The sequence below is a fragment of the Ahaetulla prasina genome, chromosome 6 (assembly GCF_028640845.1).
Source record: "Ahaetulla prasina isolate Xishuangbanna chromosome 6, ASM2864084v1, whole genome shotgun sequence".
NCBI classification, from domain to species: domain Eukaryota; kingdom Metazoa; phylum Chordata; class Lepidosauria; order Squamata; family Colubridae; genus Ahaetulla; species Ahaetulla prasina.
Genome location: NC_080544.1, coordinates 59942195 through 59962586, shown reverse-complemented (window position 1 = coordinate 59962586; position 20392 = coordinate 59942195). Strand labels below are relative to the sequence as shown.

Below are 20392 nucleotides of genomic sequence, written 5' to 3'. Positions count from 1 at the left end.
ACTTCATCCTTTCCCCCTTCCCCTCGTCCATAGTCCACCCCTCGGGATAGGAGGGGTAGGTGCTCTGACTTAATCATGGCGGCTTTTTACCCACCGCCAAAGAACTATCTCGTCTGTCTTCCACCCGGATTACTGGTGTGTCAATTTCCATCTTGACAGGTCCAGGATGGGTCTGCTTGCCGGACTCTCATCATGCGGACATTTACAGCGGCTGACCTTCTTGCCCTGCGAGATTCCCCTCTCTCGCCGGTTTGGCCCTCCACACTATCAAGGGCCCATCTTGAGGACGGGTTTTGGAACCCCGAGAGTTGGCATGCCAAGAATAGGAGACTCAGGGGTTTTTTAATTAATTGTTTTAATAGATTTTTTAAGGGGAATTTTAATGGGAATTTTAAGGGGAGGGTGGGAGGGAGGGATCTGACGGGTGGGGGAGAGAACCCGTCGGGGAGGGATCCAGCCCCTGTGCTTGTTCGCGGCACTACTCCATCTGGTCTGAAGGCAGGGGAGGCTCAGTTCCAGGATTAGAGGGACTTTCAATCAGTACGGTAAGTGGAGAGGCAGATATGGCGGAGGGGGCGATCGAGATCTGGGAGCACGTGTTCGATGTCTGAAAGCGATCACGTGCTCCGGCCCCCCAGTCCCTACCCGTTCCTCGGGCGGCCATGATCCTCAGAGCTTGGATCTTCGGCTGATGTTGTGTAATGCCCGGTCCGTGGCTAATAAAGCTGCCCTGATTTGCGACCTTATTCAGGGGGAGTCCGCGGACCTGATGGGCATTACGGAGACCTGGTTGGGGCCAGAGGGGGGGGTCCCCCTTGTTGAGTTGTGCCCTCCAGATTTCCGAGCATTTCATCAGCCGAGGGCCCAAGGTAGGGGTGGGGGGGTGGCGGTTGTTATTAAGGAAGATCTAGAGCCGAGGGAGGCCACTGTTCCTCAGATTGCCGGCTGTGAATCCCTCTGTGCGGTGGGGCCATAGGAATCAGTTGGGCTTGTTGATCGCGTACCTGGCTCCTTGCTGCGTGACCACAGCCCTGCCTGAGCTGTTGGAGGTGCTTGCCACGGTGGCGGTTGAGACCCCCAGACTTGTAGTCATGGGGGATTTCAACCTGCCATCAGTCGGCTTGTCATCGACGGCAGCTCAGGAGTTCCAGGCTTCCATGACGGCCTTGGACCTGATTCGAGTAAATGATGGCCCTACGCACACGGGGGGAGGCACGCTGGACTTGATTTTTATCTCTGGACAGTGGTTAAATGATCTGGAATTAGATGATTTAGTAACAGAACCAATGTCATGGTCCGATCATTTTCTCCTTCGCCTAGACTTCCGAACCGCCACTCACCATCGCAGGGAGACGGAACCTATACGTTGGTTCCGTCCCAGGCGCCTGATGGACCCTGAGAGGTTCCTGACGGAGCTTGGGCCATTTCCTGAGGATCTGGCCCACGGCACGACTGAGGAACTAGTCATGGCCTGGGAACAGGCCGCGGCTGGGGCCTTGGACCGTGTCGCACCTTTGCGGCCTCTGACCCGGCGCAGATCTCGCCCGGCCCCTTGGTTCTCCGAGGGGCTGAGGGAGATGAAACGCCGGAGAAGACACCTAGAGAGCACTTGGAGGTCCAGTCGTTCCGAGGCTGATCGGACACTAGTTAGGTCCTATTCTAGGACCTACCTAGTGGCAATGAGGGAGGCGAGGCGTTCCTACGCCTCCACCCTCATTGCATCGGCAGATAACCGCCCGGCCGCCCTGTTTCGGGTGACCCGCTCTCTCCTTCATCAGGAGGTACGGGATGACCCGTTGCAGGGACGAGCCGAGGAGTTTAGTGGTTATCTATACGATAAAATCGCTCAGCTCCGGGACGGTCTGGACCGAAATTGGGATAATCCAAGCGAGGGAGAGGAGACACGTCTTGTTGAGCCGGTTTGGGATGAGTTTGACCCTGTGGCTCCCGAGGACGTGGACAGGTTGTTGGGGAGGCTTCACGCCACGACATGTTTACTGGACCCGTGTCCTTCCTGGCTGGTACTGGCCACTCAGGAGGTGACACGAGGCTGGCTCCAGAGGATTATCAACGCTTCTTTGCTGGAAGGGGTTTTCCCTGCCGCCTTGAAAGAGGCGGTGGTGAGACCCCTCCTCAAGAAGCCCTCCCTGGACCCAGCTATTTTGGGAAATTATCGTCCAGTCTCCAACCTTCGCTTCGTTGCGAAGGTTGTAGAGAGTGCTGTGGCGCGACAGCTACCCCAATACCTGGATGAAGCCGTCTATCTAGACCCGTTCCAGTCCGGCTTTCGACCCGGATACAGCACGGAGACAGCTTTGGTCGCATTGGTGGATGATCTCTGGCGGGCCAGGGACAGGGGGTACTCCTCTGCCCTGGTCCTATTAGACCTCTCAGCGGCTTTTGATACCATCGACCATGGTATCTTGCTGCGCCGGTTGGGGGGATTGGGAGTGGGAGGCACCGTGTATCGGTGGTTCTCCTCCTATCTCCGACCGTCGCAGACGGTGTTGACAGGGGGGCAGAGGTCGGCCGCGAGGTGCCTCACTTGTGGGGTCCCGCAGGGGTCGATTCTCTCGCCTGCTGTTCAACATCTACATGAAACCGTTGGGTGAGATCATCAGTGGCTTCGGGTGAGATATCAACAGTACGCTGATGACACCCAGCTGTATTTTTCCACCCCGGCCACCCCAATGAAGTTGTTGAAGTGCTGTCCCGGTGTTTGGAAGCCGACGGGTCTGGATGGGGAGAAACAGGCTCAAGCTTAATCCTCCAAGACGGAGTGGCTGTGGATGCCGGCATCTCGATTCAGTCAACTGTAGCCGCAGTTGACTGTTGGAGGCAGTTATTGGCCCCAAAGGACAGGGTGCGCAACTTGGGTGTCCTCCTGGATGATCGGCTGTCGTTTGAAGATCATTTGACGGCCGCTCCAGGAGGGCCTTCCACCAGGTTCGCCTGGTTCGGCAGTTGCGCCTTCCTTGATCGGGATGCCTTGTGCACAGTCACTCATGCGCCTGCTACCTCTCGCTTGGATTATTGTAATGCTCTCTACATGGGGCTCCCCCTGAAGTGCACTCGGAGGCTTCAGTTAGTCCAGAATGCAGCTGCGCGGGTGATAGAGGGAGCTCTGCGTAGCTCCCATGTAACACCGCTCCTGCGCAGACTGCACTGGCTACCTGTGGCCTTCCGGGTGCACTTTAAGGTGTTGGTTACGATCTTTAAAGCGCTCCATGGCTTAGGGCCCGGGTACTTACGGGACCGCCTGCTGTTACCACATGCCTCCCACCGACCCGTACGCTCTCACAGAGAGGGACTTCTCAGGGTGCCGTCCGCCAAACAATGTTGGCTGGCGGCCCCCAGGGGAAGGGCCTTCTCTGTGGGGGCTCCCACACTCTGGAACGAGCTTCCCCCAGGCTTACGCCAAATACCTGACCTTCGGACTTTCCGCCGCGAACTGAAGACACACCTTTTTATTCGCGCGGGGCTGGCTTGAATTGAATTTTAAATGGTAAATTTTTATTAATTTTAAATGGGGTTTTTAGTGTAAGGTAATTTTTTAAATTCTCAGGCTAATTTAATAAGTTTTTTAAATTGCATTTTAATTGTATTTTGTATTGCTTGTTTTATTCTGCCTGTACACCGCCCTGAGTCCTTCGGGAGAAGGGCGGTATAAAAATCAAATAAATAAATAAGATTAGGTTTACAACTCTTAAAGCCTTTTTTGCGATGTAGTTGCATTGGGCTTTGGCACATAGATCATTGGATATGAAAACTCCAAGGTCTTTAACAGGGTGGGGGGTCATCTGTAAGGTAATGTCCATTGAGTTTGTATTTAGTGTTTAGATTCTTTTTTCCAATGTGTAAGACAGAGCATTTGCTCGTTGAGATTTGGAGTTGCCAAGTTTTTGACCATTCTGACACAAAGTCAAGGTCTTTTTGAAGGGTAGCTGTATTGTTGGTAGTGTTAAATAGTTTGACATCATCAGCGAAAAGAACACAATTACTTTTAATATGGTCACAGAGATCATTAATGTATAATATGAAGAGTGTTGGTCCAAGAACACTGCCTTGGGGAACGCCGCTATTGACAGGAACAGGATTTGATAGGGCACTGCCTATTTTGACCATTTGTTGTCTGTTTGACAGGAACGCTGTTATCCAATTGTGGAGGGGTCTGGAGATGCTGTAGGATTTTAGTTTTAGGAGAAGTTTGTCATATACCACTGAGTCAAAAGCTTTACAGAAGTCTATGTAGTTTGCATCTATTGTTTTGCCTTGATCAAGATTTGTAGTCCATATGTTTTTGCAGTGCAGAAGTTGTAAGTTACATGATAATTTTTTTCTGAAACCAAATTGTTTATTAGAGAGTAGATTGTTTGTTTCTAGGTGAAGGGTAATGGATTGGTTGATATAGATATACAGTAATTCATATTCAACATATTTGACTCATTTCTTTTCTGAACACTCTATTTAATACTTTATAAACCTTAAAGCAACACAGCGATTCTGTAGAGTAGGCCCAAACCGTACTTCCAACATACAGAAATTAAAAACAATCCTTACTCTACATCTTCTGAGGGATTAAATCCATATTTAAAAAGTATTTTGTTGAATTAATTCCATTTGGCTTAGGATCTGGATATTTGTGAAACCCTCTGCCCTGGGTTGAATTTGCTCAACTGATGAGATTACAAAGCAAAGGCTTGCTGAGAATCCCTCCTCCAATGCAGGAACCCCTTTTTCAAAAAAATTTCAGTGATAGTCCTTCTCTTCTACAACAGCCTACATCAGATATTAGAACACTCTCTCTTCATTAGCTATGAAGCGTTGTAAAAAGACACCCCTTCTGGAGCGGGTTAATGAAAGATTATCCAATTTGCAGATCCACTGGGCTGGATGTTATGAGCTGTATTGAGTTTCTTTCTATTGCTTTTATCCTACTTTGTATTTGGTTATTATAAACCACTCAGAGTTTCTGAATTGGAGTGACACATACATGGCAAAAGACAATGTAATAAATGCAAATTACTTGCAAGTTGCCCAGATCTAAATTCATATAATTTCAATTTGGAGTTAATTTAGAATAAGTTCAAAGTTTTCCTTTATTTTCCCCATGCTTTATTTTTGGTTCATCCTGTTTTGTTTCTTTGTAACATTATTGTTACAAATATTGTTTATGTTATTCTTTTGTTACACATGAAAAAGGAATCAAGTTTATGCGGATTTTCACAAAAGGCTATAGAGATAGTCCACATGTAACGTAAAGTTTATTGCTTAATATTCTAAAATATAACTCATGTAGGATGAAGTGTTGGCTTCAGCACAGCTCCCTGAATTATATGGTTTTATACAATCACATCTACTAATTCATGCAAATATATGCTTCTAATCAGTATATCTTAAAAAAACATTTGGTATTTTTCTGAGTTCAAAAATCTGCAAACTTAGAACATCAAACATGTTATCTGTCTTTTGGCAGAACTATTATATTGAGCATTTTATCTGAGAAAGTCTCCATCATCATACTACACACCATTTAGATTTATATAGTCACCTAACTTTGTATAACTGCAACTTTGTGTAGTGTATATCAAATAAAAATCTCCAAATATTATTGCAAGTTTTAAAAAAACTTATATCAACAAAAGAAATGAATTTGAATTTGAATTCAAAATGAATTCAAAAAAGAAATGAATTTGAACAAAAGAAATGAATTTGATTACCAACCCATTAGATAACATATTGCACCTATCATATATACTCCACCTTCCAGAAGATGGATTCATCTATCATTTTAGACTAAACCTGGAGTAAAAGCCAAGTTTTTAAAGCTTTCCTCCAAACTAAGTGAATTGGGACCATCTGAATCTCAGGGGCAGATTGGTGGAAAGGCAGGCACCACAACTTCAAGACTACTTCAGCTTCAATTGCAACAATACACGAGCACACAATAGATTTAAGCTTAATGTTAACCGTTCCAATCTTGATTGTAGAAAATATGACTTCAGTAACAGAGTTGTTAATACTTGGAGTACACTACCTGACTCTGTGGTCTCTTCCTAAAATCCCCAAAGCTTCAGCCAAAAACTGTCTACTATTGGCCTCACCCCATTCCTAAGAGGTCTGTAAGGGGCGTGCATAAGAGCACAAGCGTGCCTACCGTTCCTGTCCTATTGTTCCCTTTCATTATATCCAATGAATATAGTTATTAAATACTCATGCTTATATATATGCTTATGTATTGTTTAGTTATTTCATGCTTATGCTTATATATACTGTGTTACAAAATATATAAATAAAAAAACAATAGAAAAATATGTTTAATTACTAAATTCATGGATATATATTTAACATTGCACTTTGAAATTTGTCTTTTTACAGTTTTCAGCTCTGCTGTTTTTGTATTCCCACTGGTTAGGGAAAGCAGCTCATCGCATCATCTCCCTATATATTTGGAAAGTGTTGGATTCCATCCTATTTTTGACTCTTTCTTTAGCCTGATTCCAAAGCACATTGTGGGTGTGTGATTACAACATACACAATGCTTAGGGAACAAGGTTTTTTTAAAAAAGCATGCATTTAATCCTATATGCACATAATATGCATATGTATTTCTGTGCTAGACATTTCAGACTGATGTAAAATACCAATGTATGCTGCTGTTCTTTCCATAATGGAAAATAATCTAAATTATTTACAGATGGAACTAACAGCAGTAAATGTTCTCTTTCTTCTTTTAAAGCCTAAATGAGGAAGTTTGGAAGTTGCCCACATATTGTCTTCATTTCTTAGTCTTCTCTGTAAATAGGATACACGGAATCCATGTCTCTATGTGAATGCCTACATCCAGATTTTTCCTTTCACTATCAGGTCAGAACAGAACAGTGAATTGCACCCAAAAAAAGATGTTGCATAATGAATTGACAGATTTTAAAAAAAACTGCCTTGGAGTAACCATTTAGTTATCTAACAGCACTGCAAAATTGAAACAGATTCCAAAATGTGTAATGTATTGGCAGGGGCGGGGGTTGTTACAGAGTCATGGGGAAAGATACCCAAAGTTTGATAATAGCACTCCAAATTGCTAGAAAACTCATCTCTTAATATTTTGGAGATATATTATATTGCAGAGTACTATTATACTGATCAGACAGTTCAAAATTTATATTTTACTTGATGGATTTATATCCATCAAGGAATTCAGTCTATCATCATCTAATCTCCACAGCAACAATCCTGTAAAACAAACTTCTTTAAAATGGAGTGACTGGGCCAAATTCAGCCACTGGGAGAAGCATGGAATTGGAAAAGGGCAACTAAGCCTTTGCTTCATCCAATGCTTAGGGCATAAATCCAAATTAAAGCAGCCTCGATGAATGGCTACTAAGTCTTGGTTTGACCACTTTGATTAGAATGAAGGGGAGCCAACTTCCCTGGGTAATTGGTTTGACTGTTTAAAAAAAGAATTTTTTTCTTAGAATTCAGTTGGAATCTATTTTTCTCTAACTTAAATTCATTATTCTGTGTATTGAAGCAATAAAGAGAAGGTATTGCTTTTTTCAGTGTGATTTCCTATCAGATATTTAAAGAGTGCTATCCCCCTATCTATTTTCTCTTCTTATGCCTAGCACCTTGAATCTCTTTTCAAAGGCTTTAGTTTATACTATCCTAATCATCCTCACTGCCTTTCTAAGTTTGTTCCTGTTTCTCCGAATCCTTCTTAAAGTGTTATGCCCAGATCTGGACACAGTACAAAATAAAATTTGATCCAAACACAATAAAAGGGAACCAAGCTGCATTTTCCTTGTTGATTCATATTCAGGTTTTCACAAGATTTTCCTACCATGAAATTCTAGTTGTATTAGCTTACATGAAAATCCATTTTTGTGAGAACCAAAACATATGTTTGATTCTGCTCAGACTTGGTTTCCCTTAAAATCAAGAACTCCAGCAATACATGATCACTTTCTAAAAATTTCATTCTACAACCCACATTCATATAATTATCACAGACCATGGTTCCAGAAACCAACTCCTGTCAACACATTTTGGGTATCCAGGGAATCATCTGTAAGAAAGGATGTTTGTTCCATTTGCATGAATGATAAGAATACTGTCTGAGCCCCCAAAGTCTTGACCTTTTTCTAAGATTGCTAAAGTCTATGCTGTTTTGTCCTACACCATAGGTATCAGCAGAGAACAGTAATTGTTAGATCTGAAATGCTTAGGATGTTATTTGCTGTATCCTTAAGGATTGCTCCTAGCAATCAGTACACCTCACAAGCTAATGTGTCTGGTAAATATAAACATGTTTCACTTCTTCATTTATTTATTTATTTTATTAAATTTTATTTTCATAGGGGAGGATTACCAATTACCATAGTTCTTCTTTGTCACAGTTGCATCTCCCTCTACCTTTTAAGGATTTATTGTGTTCCATCCTGCAGCAACTCTTTTTCTGAATTATCTGAGCCCATTTAAGCCACAAAGGCCTGGAAACTATTTCTGAATACATGGTGCACAATATATTTATGTATCTTTGTCTCTTGATTCTGGTTATTTTCGTTCACTAGGCTTATTCCTATCAAGGCCTCACAAATGGCTATAGCTATCTGCTTCAATAGCAATAAATATGTCAGGCTTATCTCAAGGTAATTAATCCAGTCCAGGTCTATACATGTGAAAGCTATCTTACAAGCAAACTATGCACTACGGGAAAAATAACAGCAAGGTTATGAATCCAAACTAAACTAAGTCAAATTTCCAGGAAAAAAAACCTGATAGTGAGGAGACTGCAGTAGGAATTTCATGGAGTCATCACAGAATAGCATTATTCTGGGATACAAGTCCATGATTATCCTTAGATAGCAGCTGCTTCTGATCCTGTTTTAACTTTGAGCAAATTTGGTTTCCCCTAGCAGATTTGTCCTGAGTAATTTTGCAAAGTCTTGCTGTCTCTTTGTGAAGTTGAATGCTCCTATTCTCTCTGCCCATTGTTGTTCACTTTTCAACTGCTGGCTTATTTGAGGCTAGATGGAGAAAGTTCCGGGTTTGGGTCAAAATTGTAGTGTTCATTTTAAGAAAGTTGAGGTCAGGTTCCATATGCCTGGCAACATAGATTTCTGGAAATGATTCATCATCTGAGGAAGAATCTTGAAACCATGCTATGACAACATTTTTATTTGAGTTTCTTCCTTATAGAGTGTTGATTCTACTATCAGTTTCCATTGTAGTGTTTCTTTACTATGATCTGATAAATTCTTTCTCATCAGCTGAAGCGCCTCCTTATTGCTCCAATCTTCACTTTTTCTTCGAAAAATACACAAGTTTGGACCTGCTGTGAATATAGGTCAAGATTCTCTCAGGTAGGTACGCAAATATTCCACAAGCGCTCCAGGTCATAACTACATATTTCTATCCACTCATCTTTGCGGAGTGGGTGGGGGGTGGAACAGCACTAGGAGAAAGTCTTGTATTTCCACCTGTTTCTAGTTCTCAGATGAGCTGAAGTACAAACTTTCAGTCTCCTTAGAAAATTTGTTAGAAACTTTTCTGTCAAATTCCACCAGCAAACTTCTGTTAGCAAAAGTCAAAGTCTTTGACTTGCTGAATGAGTCAGATTTAACATTAAAACATGAATCAATAAAATGGCATGATCAGCCTTTTTCACTGCAGCTATACAAAATCTGGCTGCTATGTGGATAATTTGGATATTTCATCTCGTAACAGCCTGACATCCATTCTGCCTGGGTATTGGCATGGCATATTACTCCATGGCATATTTTTTCTATGGAGAGCCCTATACTAGGTGCTAGTATGTTGTATTGTTTTAGTTTCCAGTTCAAATGAGTCCACACGCTCAACTAAAGGGATTTTAGAATATCTGCCCTACAGAAATACAAGAGAGAAAACATTGTACCCCATGAGATCCACACCCAACATTTTATTTACTTCACCACATTAGCAAAACAATATTTACCCTCACATAACACTAATTCCAAGTCACTCTGTCCCTTGACATTGCTCACACATCTTTAGTTTCTCCCACTGTTGGATTAACATCTCTAGGTGAGGAAACTTCATGTGTACAATTGCAAGTGTGACGATTTATATACATGCATGAAGAGCAAGTATGCAAAAAAAAAAATTGCATGAAGACAATGATAATGAAAGGGTGGAATTGTTTGTATATGAAAATCAAATCTTTTGTAAAGCCTGAAGGGTCCATATGCCTATACAATCGTTCTTTTCCCTACACTTCACTTAAGATAAATGTGTGCAGGCTTACATTCTTAAAATCCCACTGTCTAAAAAAGGTCTCCAAATTCCATGCTGCATACAGATTTAGCAGTGCAATAGGATCTTGGTAATCTTTCTTAATATCTATTCTTCCACTAAAGATTTCTGATGCAACATATTCTGTAGCATTACACCCAGACTATTTTTAATTAACTCATAGCAGCAGACATTCTCTCTGGAGATTTTCCCATTGTTTTAGCTTTTTCTTGTAGGAAAGCAATTCCTGGTTCCAATTTAATTTGTTCAGTTGTATTTTCCTCATCTATTTTCTTGGACTAGTGTGATTGTACTTATGTCAAAGAGGTAGTTAAAGTTTGATACAACAATGCAAGGAACAAAAATGTCTCTTTTTTTAAACGATAGATGCTATCACAAACATATCCTACTGTTTCTCTTGACATAATATGGAACTATCCCAGACCCCTAACCAGACTGTGACTTGACATATGCTTTTACCCCACCCAAACATTCCATATAATAGTAGAAATTTTAGTTTCCATAAATGATTCCTAGGATTTCCTCACACACCCTTTAAATGGAAGGGTGTAACACTAAGTACTTTGCAGCCTTTTATGTTCTATTTCAGGCTGGCTTCCCAAGCTTGTTAACCTCTGTGAAGATCCATGTTAGGAACATTCACAGATCACCACAATATTTCAATTGCTAATGCAAATGTGTGTAACTGTGGCCAGCAAGAGAACAAGCAGTAAAAATGGAATGGTAATTAAAGCTTGCAGTAAGAAAAACAAAAGAAAAATGGAGAATAGTTCATTGGTTAATTGTATTTTGAGCAGTGCCAAAAAAAAAAAAAAAGCAAAACAAACAAAACCCCCAAAGAAGGTTATTTGAAGAAATCTGCGCATGTCCAAAGCTGGCTGTCATTTGTTAAGCAAGTCCGTCTTTTGTTAAGCAAGCAGAAGTTGTAAACTTTAATAATAATATCAAATTGGCTCTCAAAGTTCTTCAGATCTTCCATCTTATACAACTTCTGAAGAACTTTGAGAGCCAATTTGATATTATTATTAAAGTTCTCACCTAGGAGATTCTGGTTCAAGCCCACCCTCAATCATGAAAGCTCAGTTGATGACTTGGACTCGTCCCTCTCTCTCAGCCAAACTTCACAGTGTTGTTGTTGGAACAACAACAAAAAGAAGTCAATATTACATATGCCATCTTGAGCTTCTAGGGGGAAAGTGGGAATAAATCTGACAAAATAATTAAATATGAATAGTGACACTTTAGGACCATATACATTACAAAGAGCTAAAGGGAGGACCATATTCCCCATATACACAAATAACCACTGTTTGAGGGTAGATTAGATTTTCAGGGTTACCTGAACTGAAATGTGGGGGTCATCTCCAGGAAGCAGCATATCCAGACCCTCTTTCCTCCATTCAATAGATGCCATGGGAAATGCAAAGACCTCACAGCCAAAGATCACATCTTGCCCAGTGATGTTCCAGATATCATAAGGAGGAGATACAATATGGGGCTCTAGGAAAGGCCAAAAAAAGATCTGAGAAGCCAAGAATCTCTAGATTATTTGTTCTTGAAGGTATTACCTTTTCTGCTCAATTTTAGAGATGATGATTCCTACAAGTTACCATTTAGTACATATTTCAAGAGATCCTTTAATCATATGGTGATTAAATCACTCTCACCTTTGGATAGTTAGCTTGTAGTCAAGGCCTGTCTTATTTTTATTTATTTTTTTGTAGCATCTGAACTTTTCAAAATGGCAAGGAAATGGGACCAGGTTATTTTCAGGACTGTCTCACCTCACTTGTCTCATGAGGTCCAACAGGAAAGGCATGTTCTAGGTCCCATCCACTAGGGAAAGTCATTGGGTGGGTCCATAGAGAAAAGTCTTTTCTATTGTAATGCTTGCCCTCTGGAACATCATTCTTCTGCAGATTAGGCTTGTTCCAACCCTATAGGCTTTCAAGAAGGCCTTAAAAACCTAGCTTGGAATCAAGCCCTGGGCTTTATTATACTGATGAAGTATGTTGTGGTTTTATTTAATCTCAGCTCCTATGTTTGTTTTTTATTGGCTTTATGGTACTTTATCTTTTACTTTTTGATCACCGCCTAGAGTCATATGTTTGAGATGGATGGTCATATAAATAGGATAAATAAATGAACTATTGCACTATACTCCCAGTTTCCTTTCAATGGAAAACCTTTTATGATTGAGCTAAATAGTGCTGCTTTGCCAGGCCATCAGCAGCTGTAATAAAGAATGTATTTGCATCATCATGGCACATCTGTGAACAAGGGCCCTTGGCCCCTAAACGGTGGTCCGGGGCTTTGTCGCAGTCGTTTAAATGAAATGCTTTCTAGGGATGTTGCTGCTGCCTCCTGTTGCTGAGGAAACATGACAGCTTTGTGGCAGCTGCTAATCAGCTTGCTTTATTGTCAAATGCTTGGATTTGACTTAAGCTTTCCAGCTAACTCACTTTTCCTCTTGTTTTAAGCTTTGATGCCTGGGGAGAGATGGTAGCTGGCTGCTAGGTTGAGCACAAGTTCTGCATACAGAATGACTTTTATTCAAGCTCTGGAACCTCCAGAGTTTTGTTCTGATTTTTACAAAGTTCAGTAGCAATGAGATAGATTTTTACCCCAGCTTGCCCTGCCAGTTAGATATTAGATGCCAGGCTAGATGAATAATTTATGTTTTATTAGAAAGCAGCTTCTAATCTTTCAGCATTGTTTTTTTTCAATAACGCGTAGCATTGTGAGACCAACTATTAGAAACATTCACTTCTTCCAGTATCACAATCCTATCTCCCCACATTCTTTTCTGTTTCTCGACAACCAGCCTAAATTTGCTTTTCGTTACTGTACCATCACCAACATGGAACCCTAGTTTATTCTTCTATTTCAGGATATCTCCTTTCCTTGTGATAAGGAGATCGTATTAGAGGTAGTTCCTTCAGCACTTGCAGGTCTAACCCCCGATTATTACCAGTTTGTAATAGCGTCATCTCAGTATCTCATAAGATTTTGTACATACGTTGTATCTTTGTAACTTCATATTTGGTGACAAGAAATGGGATACTAAGCCACAAACCTAGCTTGTAGCGGTCCTTACAATTATTACAGAAGAGATGTGTAATATGTAAACGCTGTTTTAGTACCAGGCATCTAGAACAATATCTAGTCTGGTTTGATTTACCAAGTTCTGCTATATTATGAATTCCTAGAATAGTATATCAATGCAGACCAATGTGTATGCCAGATGACACTTGATATCCCTAATATATAATGTTTGTTACACATGAAATATTTCTAGCACTTACCTTAACTCTAGCGATTATTTTTATATACAATTGTTTGGGGTTGTCTAGCTCTAGAAAGTAACAGTCTGTCATTGTGAAATTCCAGATATTCAGGTTCATCTTAATGCTGAGGACTGTTTTACCTGGGTGAATTCATCAATAGGCATTGATTCCGTATCCTCAATTATTTAATTCTTTTAAAAAATTTTATGATTGCAACACTCCATAGAAACAATAGATACACGCTCAGCGTGCACTATTAAGAAATATGTTCAGTCCTTGTAGAGAAAGATGGTAGATAAATGGCAGTGCATGCAGAAAACCTCTGATTCAATATTTGGTACTAGCGTTAAGGACTAGATAGCAGATTATGTGGGAAAAAAAATTCTGAGAACTGCAAAATTATTGAAACCAGGTTGTTTTTGACCAGTCTCTCTTATCCAATTTTAAACCATTAGATTATTTACTTCACCAGACATTTTTTGTTTTGAAAATGTAAGAGCGTAGAAACATTATTTCCCATTTATTTTATTTTCAAAACATTTAAAATCAGTCCTTTCTGGACTCACACAGGCATTGGGGAAGAGGGACCTACAGTGGAGCTTACCTGATTCACAAGGTCCTTCATGAGCTACAGTGAGATTAACCTCAGGGTTGGAATTAAACACCTCTTGGAATTTGCAGATCTGAACATATGTTTTGCCATCAGAGCCACAAAGAGCTTGGTTAGATAAACAAGTGCACTGGGGCTCAGGCACCTCACCATGTTGCAGGTCTTCCGAATCAAGACGACATTCTAAATGATCCCCACATTTGCCATAGAAGTGGTTGGTATGGTCCAGGTCACAGATCTGTCCCTCTAGATTTGCACATTCCCAACAACAGTCACAGGCATCCAGGACCACTCCAGCCAGGCAACCACGAGGAGTGGGGCATTCTTCCAATCTACATTCCACACAACTCTCTCCTTCCTCTAGAAGCCTCTGCCAGCCACGTTGCAAGTAATCAGGACCAATGGGCAGTGCCGAAATAAGTGCATCCCAGCAGAGAAATAGCACAAGAAAAGTGACTTGTAGAGAAGCTAAGGTAGCAGGTTGAGACATTCTCATTAGTCCACTGGAACTTGGCAGCTGTTTGTCACCCTTACTTGTCACCATCCCTGAGATGATGGAAGAGCATTCAGTACTTGTTCCTTTTCAAAACCACGAAGACATCACTGCCTGCAAAAAAAGGAAGGAATTCAGATGCAGCAATTATTTTACCTATCAGTTTCTGTAAATGAATACTTGAAATGGAGCATTTTGAGAACAATATTTCCATGCCTCCCATTGATGTTCTAAACCCCTTATTGTGATTTTTCAGGATGAAAGGCTGACTCTTCTCAGTGTAAGTAGCTCTCAGGCAAATTATACTATCAAGAGAGTATTCCAGTCTTTAGATCTGCCAGTGAGGGAGGCAGGTACACCTCCCATGATCCAGGTTGCTGCAAAATGATGGGGACACAACAGCAAAAGGAATTGTCATTTATGCCTGAGAGGTATAAAAGGTTCTTGAGCAGGGTCATAGGGGCTCCAGTTTCATATATTTATTTAAATATTTTTATTCTACTTTATTTTGTATAGCCCATACCATATTAAATTCAAGTTGACATTAACAGGTCCATAGGTAGAGACTCAAGTAAGGAAATCTAAAACAGGGCACAAAATCATTGCAGAACTCACAGAACTCAAACACAGAATCAAACTTACATAGTGATACAGTTTTTATTGTATTATTTCTAAGCAAGTTGTTAGGTAAAATATGGCTAATATGTTTTATTTATAGCTCTTCAAGTAAGTAAAAGGATTCAAGGTTTATTGCTTAAATGATAGCTGATCAGTGAGGAGGTCAAATTCCTAGAGTTCCCCTTTTATCTCTGGCAATAAATGATTTGAAGGAACCTCTTCCAGATTCAAAACTTATTCATCAACTTTTTATATTGTAATCATGCAGCTGATGTGGAGCTGAACATGGTGTCTTTTTATAGATCCCCTAATATGGGCTTTTAAAAAGTCAATTGCACCATCTTATATATCAGAATGGGGAAGTAGGTGGCCCTTATCTTTTTCCCCCCATCAATGAGTTGTGTAAATTCAATTTAATGGTTTTTAAATCAGGAGGGTGAGATTGTGCCATAAGCAAATGATAAAAAAGAATTATTCTTGATAATATGCTTTTGAATCAGCTACCAAAAGGCAGTTAAATTTTAAAAATCCTTTTAATATTTTAATATGTATCCACATATAAATATGGAAAAATAATATAAAGAACAAATGTCATACACAGGACATGCAATAGAAGGACCTCTTGAAAGTTTTCAAACTGCACATTAATTGTAAAAAAGAAAAGTTATATTTTGCAAGTCTTTTTCTGGGACAAATGTTTCTCTCCTTCAGAATCTTGGATTAATTACATTTGATGAAACTGTTTCTGCCAATGATGCCCCATTTTTTAAATAGGGGATTCAGTTTTTATTAGAAAATTTAGATTACTTCTTTAATTTTTTTATTATGCAGTGTGACTGGTACAAGATGTGTGTTCTTAATGGAAAAGTAGTTACTGCTATGATCAGTTGCTCTTTTAATGAAGTACTAAATTGTCTTCAGAGATTTAATATAACTCCCTTTTTTTTAAAAAAAGCAGCATTGTTATTTACCATTACCCAATTACATAATGTTCAATTACTGAGCTTAGTCATTTAAGGTTAAACGTACAGGCCTGACTCCAAAAATGCCTTTTCAGGAGTGGAAAGATTTTTTCTTTAGCATTAGGATAAGATTAGTTTAGGATATTGCACAATCTATTACTCAAAATGCATGCTTAACTCATTGTTGTCTTTGTCAAAATTCTGACATTTCTATGATAATTTTTTTCAATAATACCACTGTTAGAATGTCTTCCTCTTGAATATATCTGGATTTAGTTTAGTAGTTTATGTAAAAAGAACCTGTTTATTTATCTACCCTTCAGTGTGGGCAACTTACAGATCAATTAAACTAAAACCGCAGAGAGCACATATAAGAATTTAGGGAGGAGATGGAACCAAGCAAACAAATAATAAAAAGCCTTCAAAACTAGTGAAATTGTAAAGCTGTTGGCAACTTCACAGTAAAACTGCCGCCTTGAAAGAGGCGGTGGTGAGACCCCTCCTTAAGAAGCCCTCTTTGGACCCAGCTATTTTGGGTAATTATCGTCCAGTCTCCAACCTTCGCTTTGTTGCGAAGGTTGTAGAGAGTGCCGTGGCGCGACAGCTGCCCCAACACCTGGATGAAGATGTCTATCTAGACCCGTTCCAGTCCGGCTTCCGACCCGGATACAGCACGGAGACAGCTTTGGTCGCATTGGTGGATGATCTCTGGAGGGCCAGGGACAGGGGATATTCCTCTGCCCTGGTCCTATTAGACCTCTCAGCGGCGTTCGATACCATCGATCATGGTATCCTGCTGTGCCGGTTGGGGGGATTGGGAGTGGGAGGCACCGTATATCGGTGGTTCTCCTCCTATCTCTCTGACCGGTCGCAGACGGTGTTGACAGGGGGGCAGAGGTCGACCGCGAGGGGCCTCACTTGTGGGGTCCCACAGGGGTCGATTCTCTCGCCCCTGCTGTTCAACATCTACATGAAGCCGTTGGGTGAGATCATCAGTGGTTTCGGGGTGAGATACCAGCAGTACGCTGACGACACCCAGCTGTACTTTTCCACCCCGGACCACCCCAATGAAGTTGTTGAAGTGCTGTCCCGGTGTTTGGAAGCTGTACGGGTCTGGATGGGGAGAAACAGGCTCAAGCTTAATCCCTCCAAGACGGAGTGGCTGTGGATGCCGGCACCCCGATTCAGCCAGCTGCAGCCGCGGCTGGCTGTTGGAGGGAGTTACTGGCCCCAAAGGATAGGGTGCGCAACTTGGTTGTCCTCCTGGATGATCGGCTGTCGTTTGAAGACCATTTGACGGCCGTCTCCAGGAGGGCCTTCCACCAGGTTCGCCTGGTTCGCAGTTGCGCCTTCCTTGATCGGGATACCTTATGCACAGTCACTCATGTGCTCGTTACCTCTCGCTTGGATTACTGTAATGCTCTCACATGGGTTCCCCTTGAAGTGCGCCGGAGGCTTCAGTTAGTCCAGAATGCAGCTGCGCGGTTATAGAGGGAGCTACGCGTAGCTCCCATGTAACACCGCCTCCTGCGCAGACTGCACTGGCTGCCTGTGGCCTTCCGGGTGCACTTTAAGGTGTTGGTTATGACCTTTAAATCGCTCCATGGCTTAGGACCTGGGTACTTACGGGACCGCCTGCTGTTACCACACGCCTCCCACCGACCCGTACGCTCCCATAGAGAGGGACTTCTCAGGGTGCCGTCCGCCAAACAATGTCGGCTGGCGGCCCCCAGGGGAAGGGCCTTCTCTGTGGGGGCTCCCACACTCTGGAACGAGCTTCCCCCGGGTTTACGCCAAATACCCGACCTTCGGACATTTCGTCGCGAACTCAAGACTCATCTTTTTATCCGCGTGGGGCTGGCTTAAATTGGGATTTTAATGTTTAAATTTATTAATTTTAAATGGGGTTTTTTAGTATGGTAAATTTTAATCATTGGGCTAATTTAAATAAGTTTTTTAAATTGTATTTTAAACTTGTATATTGTATTGTCGGTTTTATTATGCCTGTACACCGCCCTGAGTCCTTCGGGAGAAGGGCGGTATAAAAATCAAATCAAATAAATAAATAATAAATAAAAAATAGAACAATGCCATCCAGATGTTGCCCAGAGCATAAGCACTGATACTTGTTTAGTGAATCTGTCTTTTGGATATTTTAGTCCCAGCCAACTGATAATACTGTTAGCAGTTTGAATTGGCCTCAGAAATAAATTAGGATTCAGTACAGCTGAAATAGTATAAGAATAATAAGTTTACCATAAGAAATGTTTGTTAAATTCCCCCTCCTTTTTTTTTAACCAAACAGTTTCTCAGATGAGCACTGTACAGTGAGAGACTATTGCAATAGTTCGGGCTAGATGTTATTACTGTGTAAGTATAGCCAAGTATGCCTTCATCCCAGCTGGCATGCCAGCTTCAGCTGGGGAGAAACACCCCTATTGTGGCCTTCTCAACATCCAGAAATGTCAAATTCGGGAAACCTTCAACCAGGCAGATTAGTTTTTGGAGACAGAGCACCCATATACAGAACAAGCTGTACACACTTTTCTGGCTCAGTCGATTCCCAAAAGCATTTTACTTGGATTACGTTTCAATTCTTTAACTCTCATCTAATTTATTACTCATTTCACCAGTCCAGAGCCTCAATTACTTCCCTAAAATTTAATGGAAAGGAAGACGGAACTGCTTGATTTCCTGTATATGTCTAGCAAATTTTGTCAGTGTGGTAATCTTAAATGGAAGTGATAGCTACATGAGAGAAATAAGGTCAGATGAGCTAGAAGGCCAGAAACAAATAGCCCATGGGTGTGCCTTTGAAGTACAGAGAGAAGCCTAAGGGAGGAAATTCCAAAATCTCAGTCTCCCCTGAATTATTATGTAACATACTCCATATGTTGGAATTATTAGCGGAACTATTTGGGCAGAATGTACAAGGAAAGAGACAAGTACAGTATTCAGAAATATTTTAAATGGAAATGATACATATGACAGCTGACAATAAAAGTTGACAAATGATTATAGAATATTCTTGTTACTTCATGGTAAGGCATTCCAGTTTTATCAATTTCAGCAACCATAATATTAGTTAGCGGAAATAGTGCAAGAGCAGATTCTTTGTAGAGATAGTTAACACATAAAATAAAAATTAATAAATCACATCAGAGTTGGATACATGTGAAGTTAAGAGTTGTGCTTAGGTCAGCTATTTTACATTATCCAGAAATTTAAGAAGACTGCCCCTAATATTCATTTAATCTTTAATCCTATTTAGAATTAAATGTGGTTTAATCCTAATCCTGAACTAAATATTTTCCACATGATTCGAATACTAACTTTCTTAATGCACCTCCTATAGGGCAACTGGATTAAATGGCCCAGATTATTCCTGCATGATACAAAACAAAATTTGAGAAACAGCTTGTGAAACAATCTTCTACATACTTTCCAATCAAACCTATATGGTTTTACAGAAGTTTATGCATATAAGTACTAAGCTTTACTTTATTTAACTTCAAACTGATATAATTCTTCCTTTAGGATTGCAGAAAATTAGAACCCTTTTGTTCATAATTCTTCCAAAATCAATGAGTCCATCTAGTACCTTTCCAATAGTCCTAATTTTTCAACCCCCAACCTTTTCAACTTAAAATTAAATTTTGTCAATTTAAAGCACCCTCTTTATGTCCCTTCTTCTCACTGATCACAAAATATTTCCATAACAAAGGGGTCAGAATAGAAGAATGTTTTTCAGACTTTCAAGATTTTCCACTATTAAGATGTGTGGACTTCAAAAAAATTCCCCATTCAGCATACAGTAAATGTTCCTTGTGCACATCAATGCACTGCCATAAGGGACCATGAAAACATAGGTGAAGAACCTGAAAAGGGTATATAAGAGCAAGAATTGTTGCAATTTCTAAAGAAACAATCATGAAAAACAAACTTTTCCTATCAAGGTCTCCTGCAAATTAAGGAGAAAGATTTCTTTTTCTTTGTACATGGCAAAGAACCTCTCCGCCAATGCATTCAGAAATCACACTACCAAGTCTTGACAGCAAACTATATAGAAGCATTAGTGTAATTTTCCTCTAAGTTACAGATGAAGATAACAGAAAACAATTATACATTT

The 20392-nt window shown here is 40.8% G+C and overlaps 1 protein-coding gene across 4 annotated transcripts in view; it reads right to left on the bottom strand.

Annotated features, from left to right (window-relative positions):
- KAZALD1 (Kazal type serine peptidase inhibitor domain 1) overlaps positions 1–20392 on the bottom strand; it is a 36573-nt gene that overhangs the window by 10993 nt on the left and 5188 nt on the right. For all 4 annotated transcript variants that reach the window (XR_009155671.1, XR_009155672.1, XM_058187684.1 and 1 more), the window contains exons 2-3: positions 14185–14797; positions 11633–11793 (exon numbers count right to left, since the gene is read on the bottom strand). Coding sequence is in view for 2 of the 4 variants with exons in the window: in XM_058187684.1 (XP_058043667.1) it covers positions 11633–11793; positions 14185–14734 (711 nt within the window). In the remaining 2 variants the exon portion in view is untranslated. The remainder of the gene's footprint in view (positions 1–11632; positions 11794–14184; positions 14798–20392) is intronic.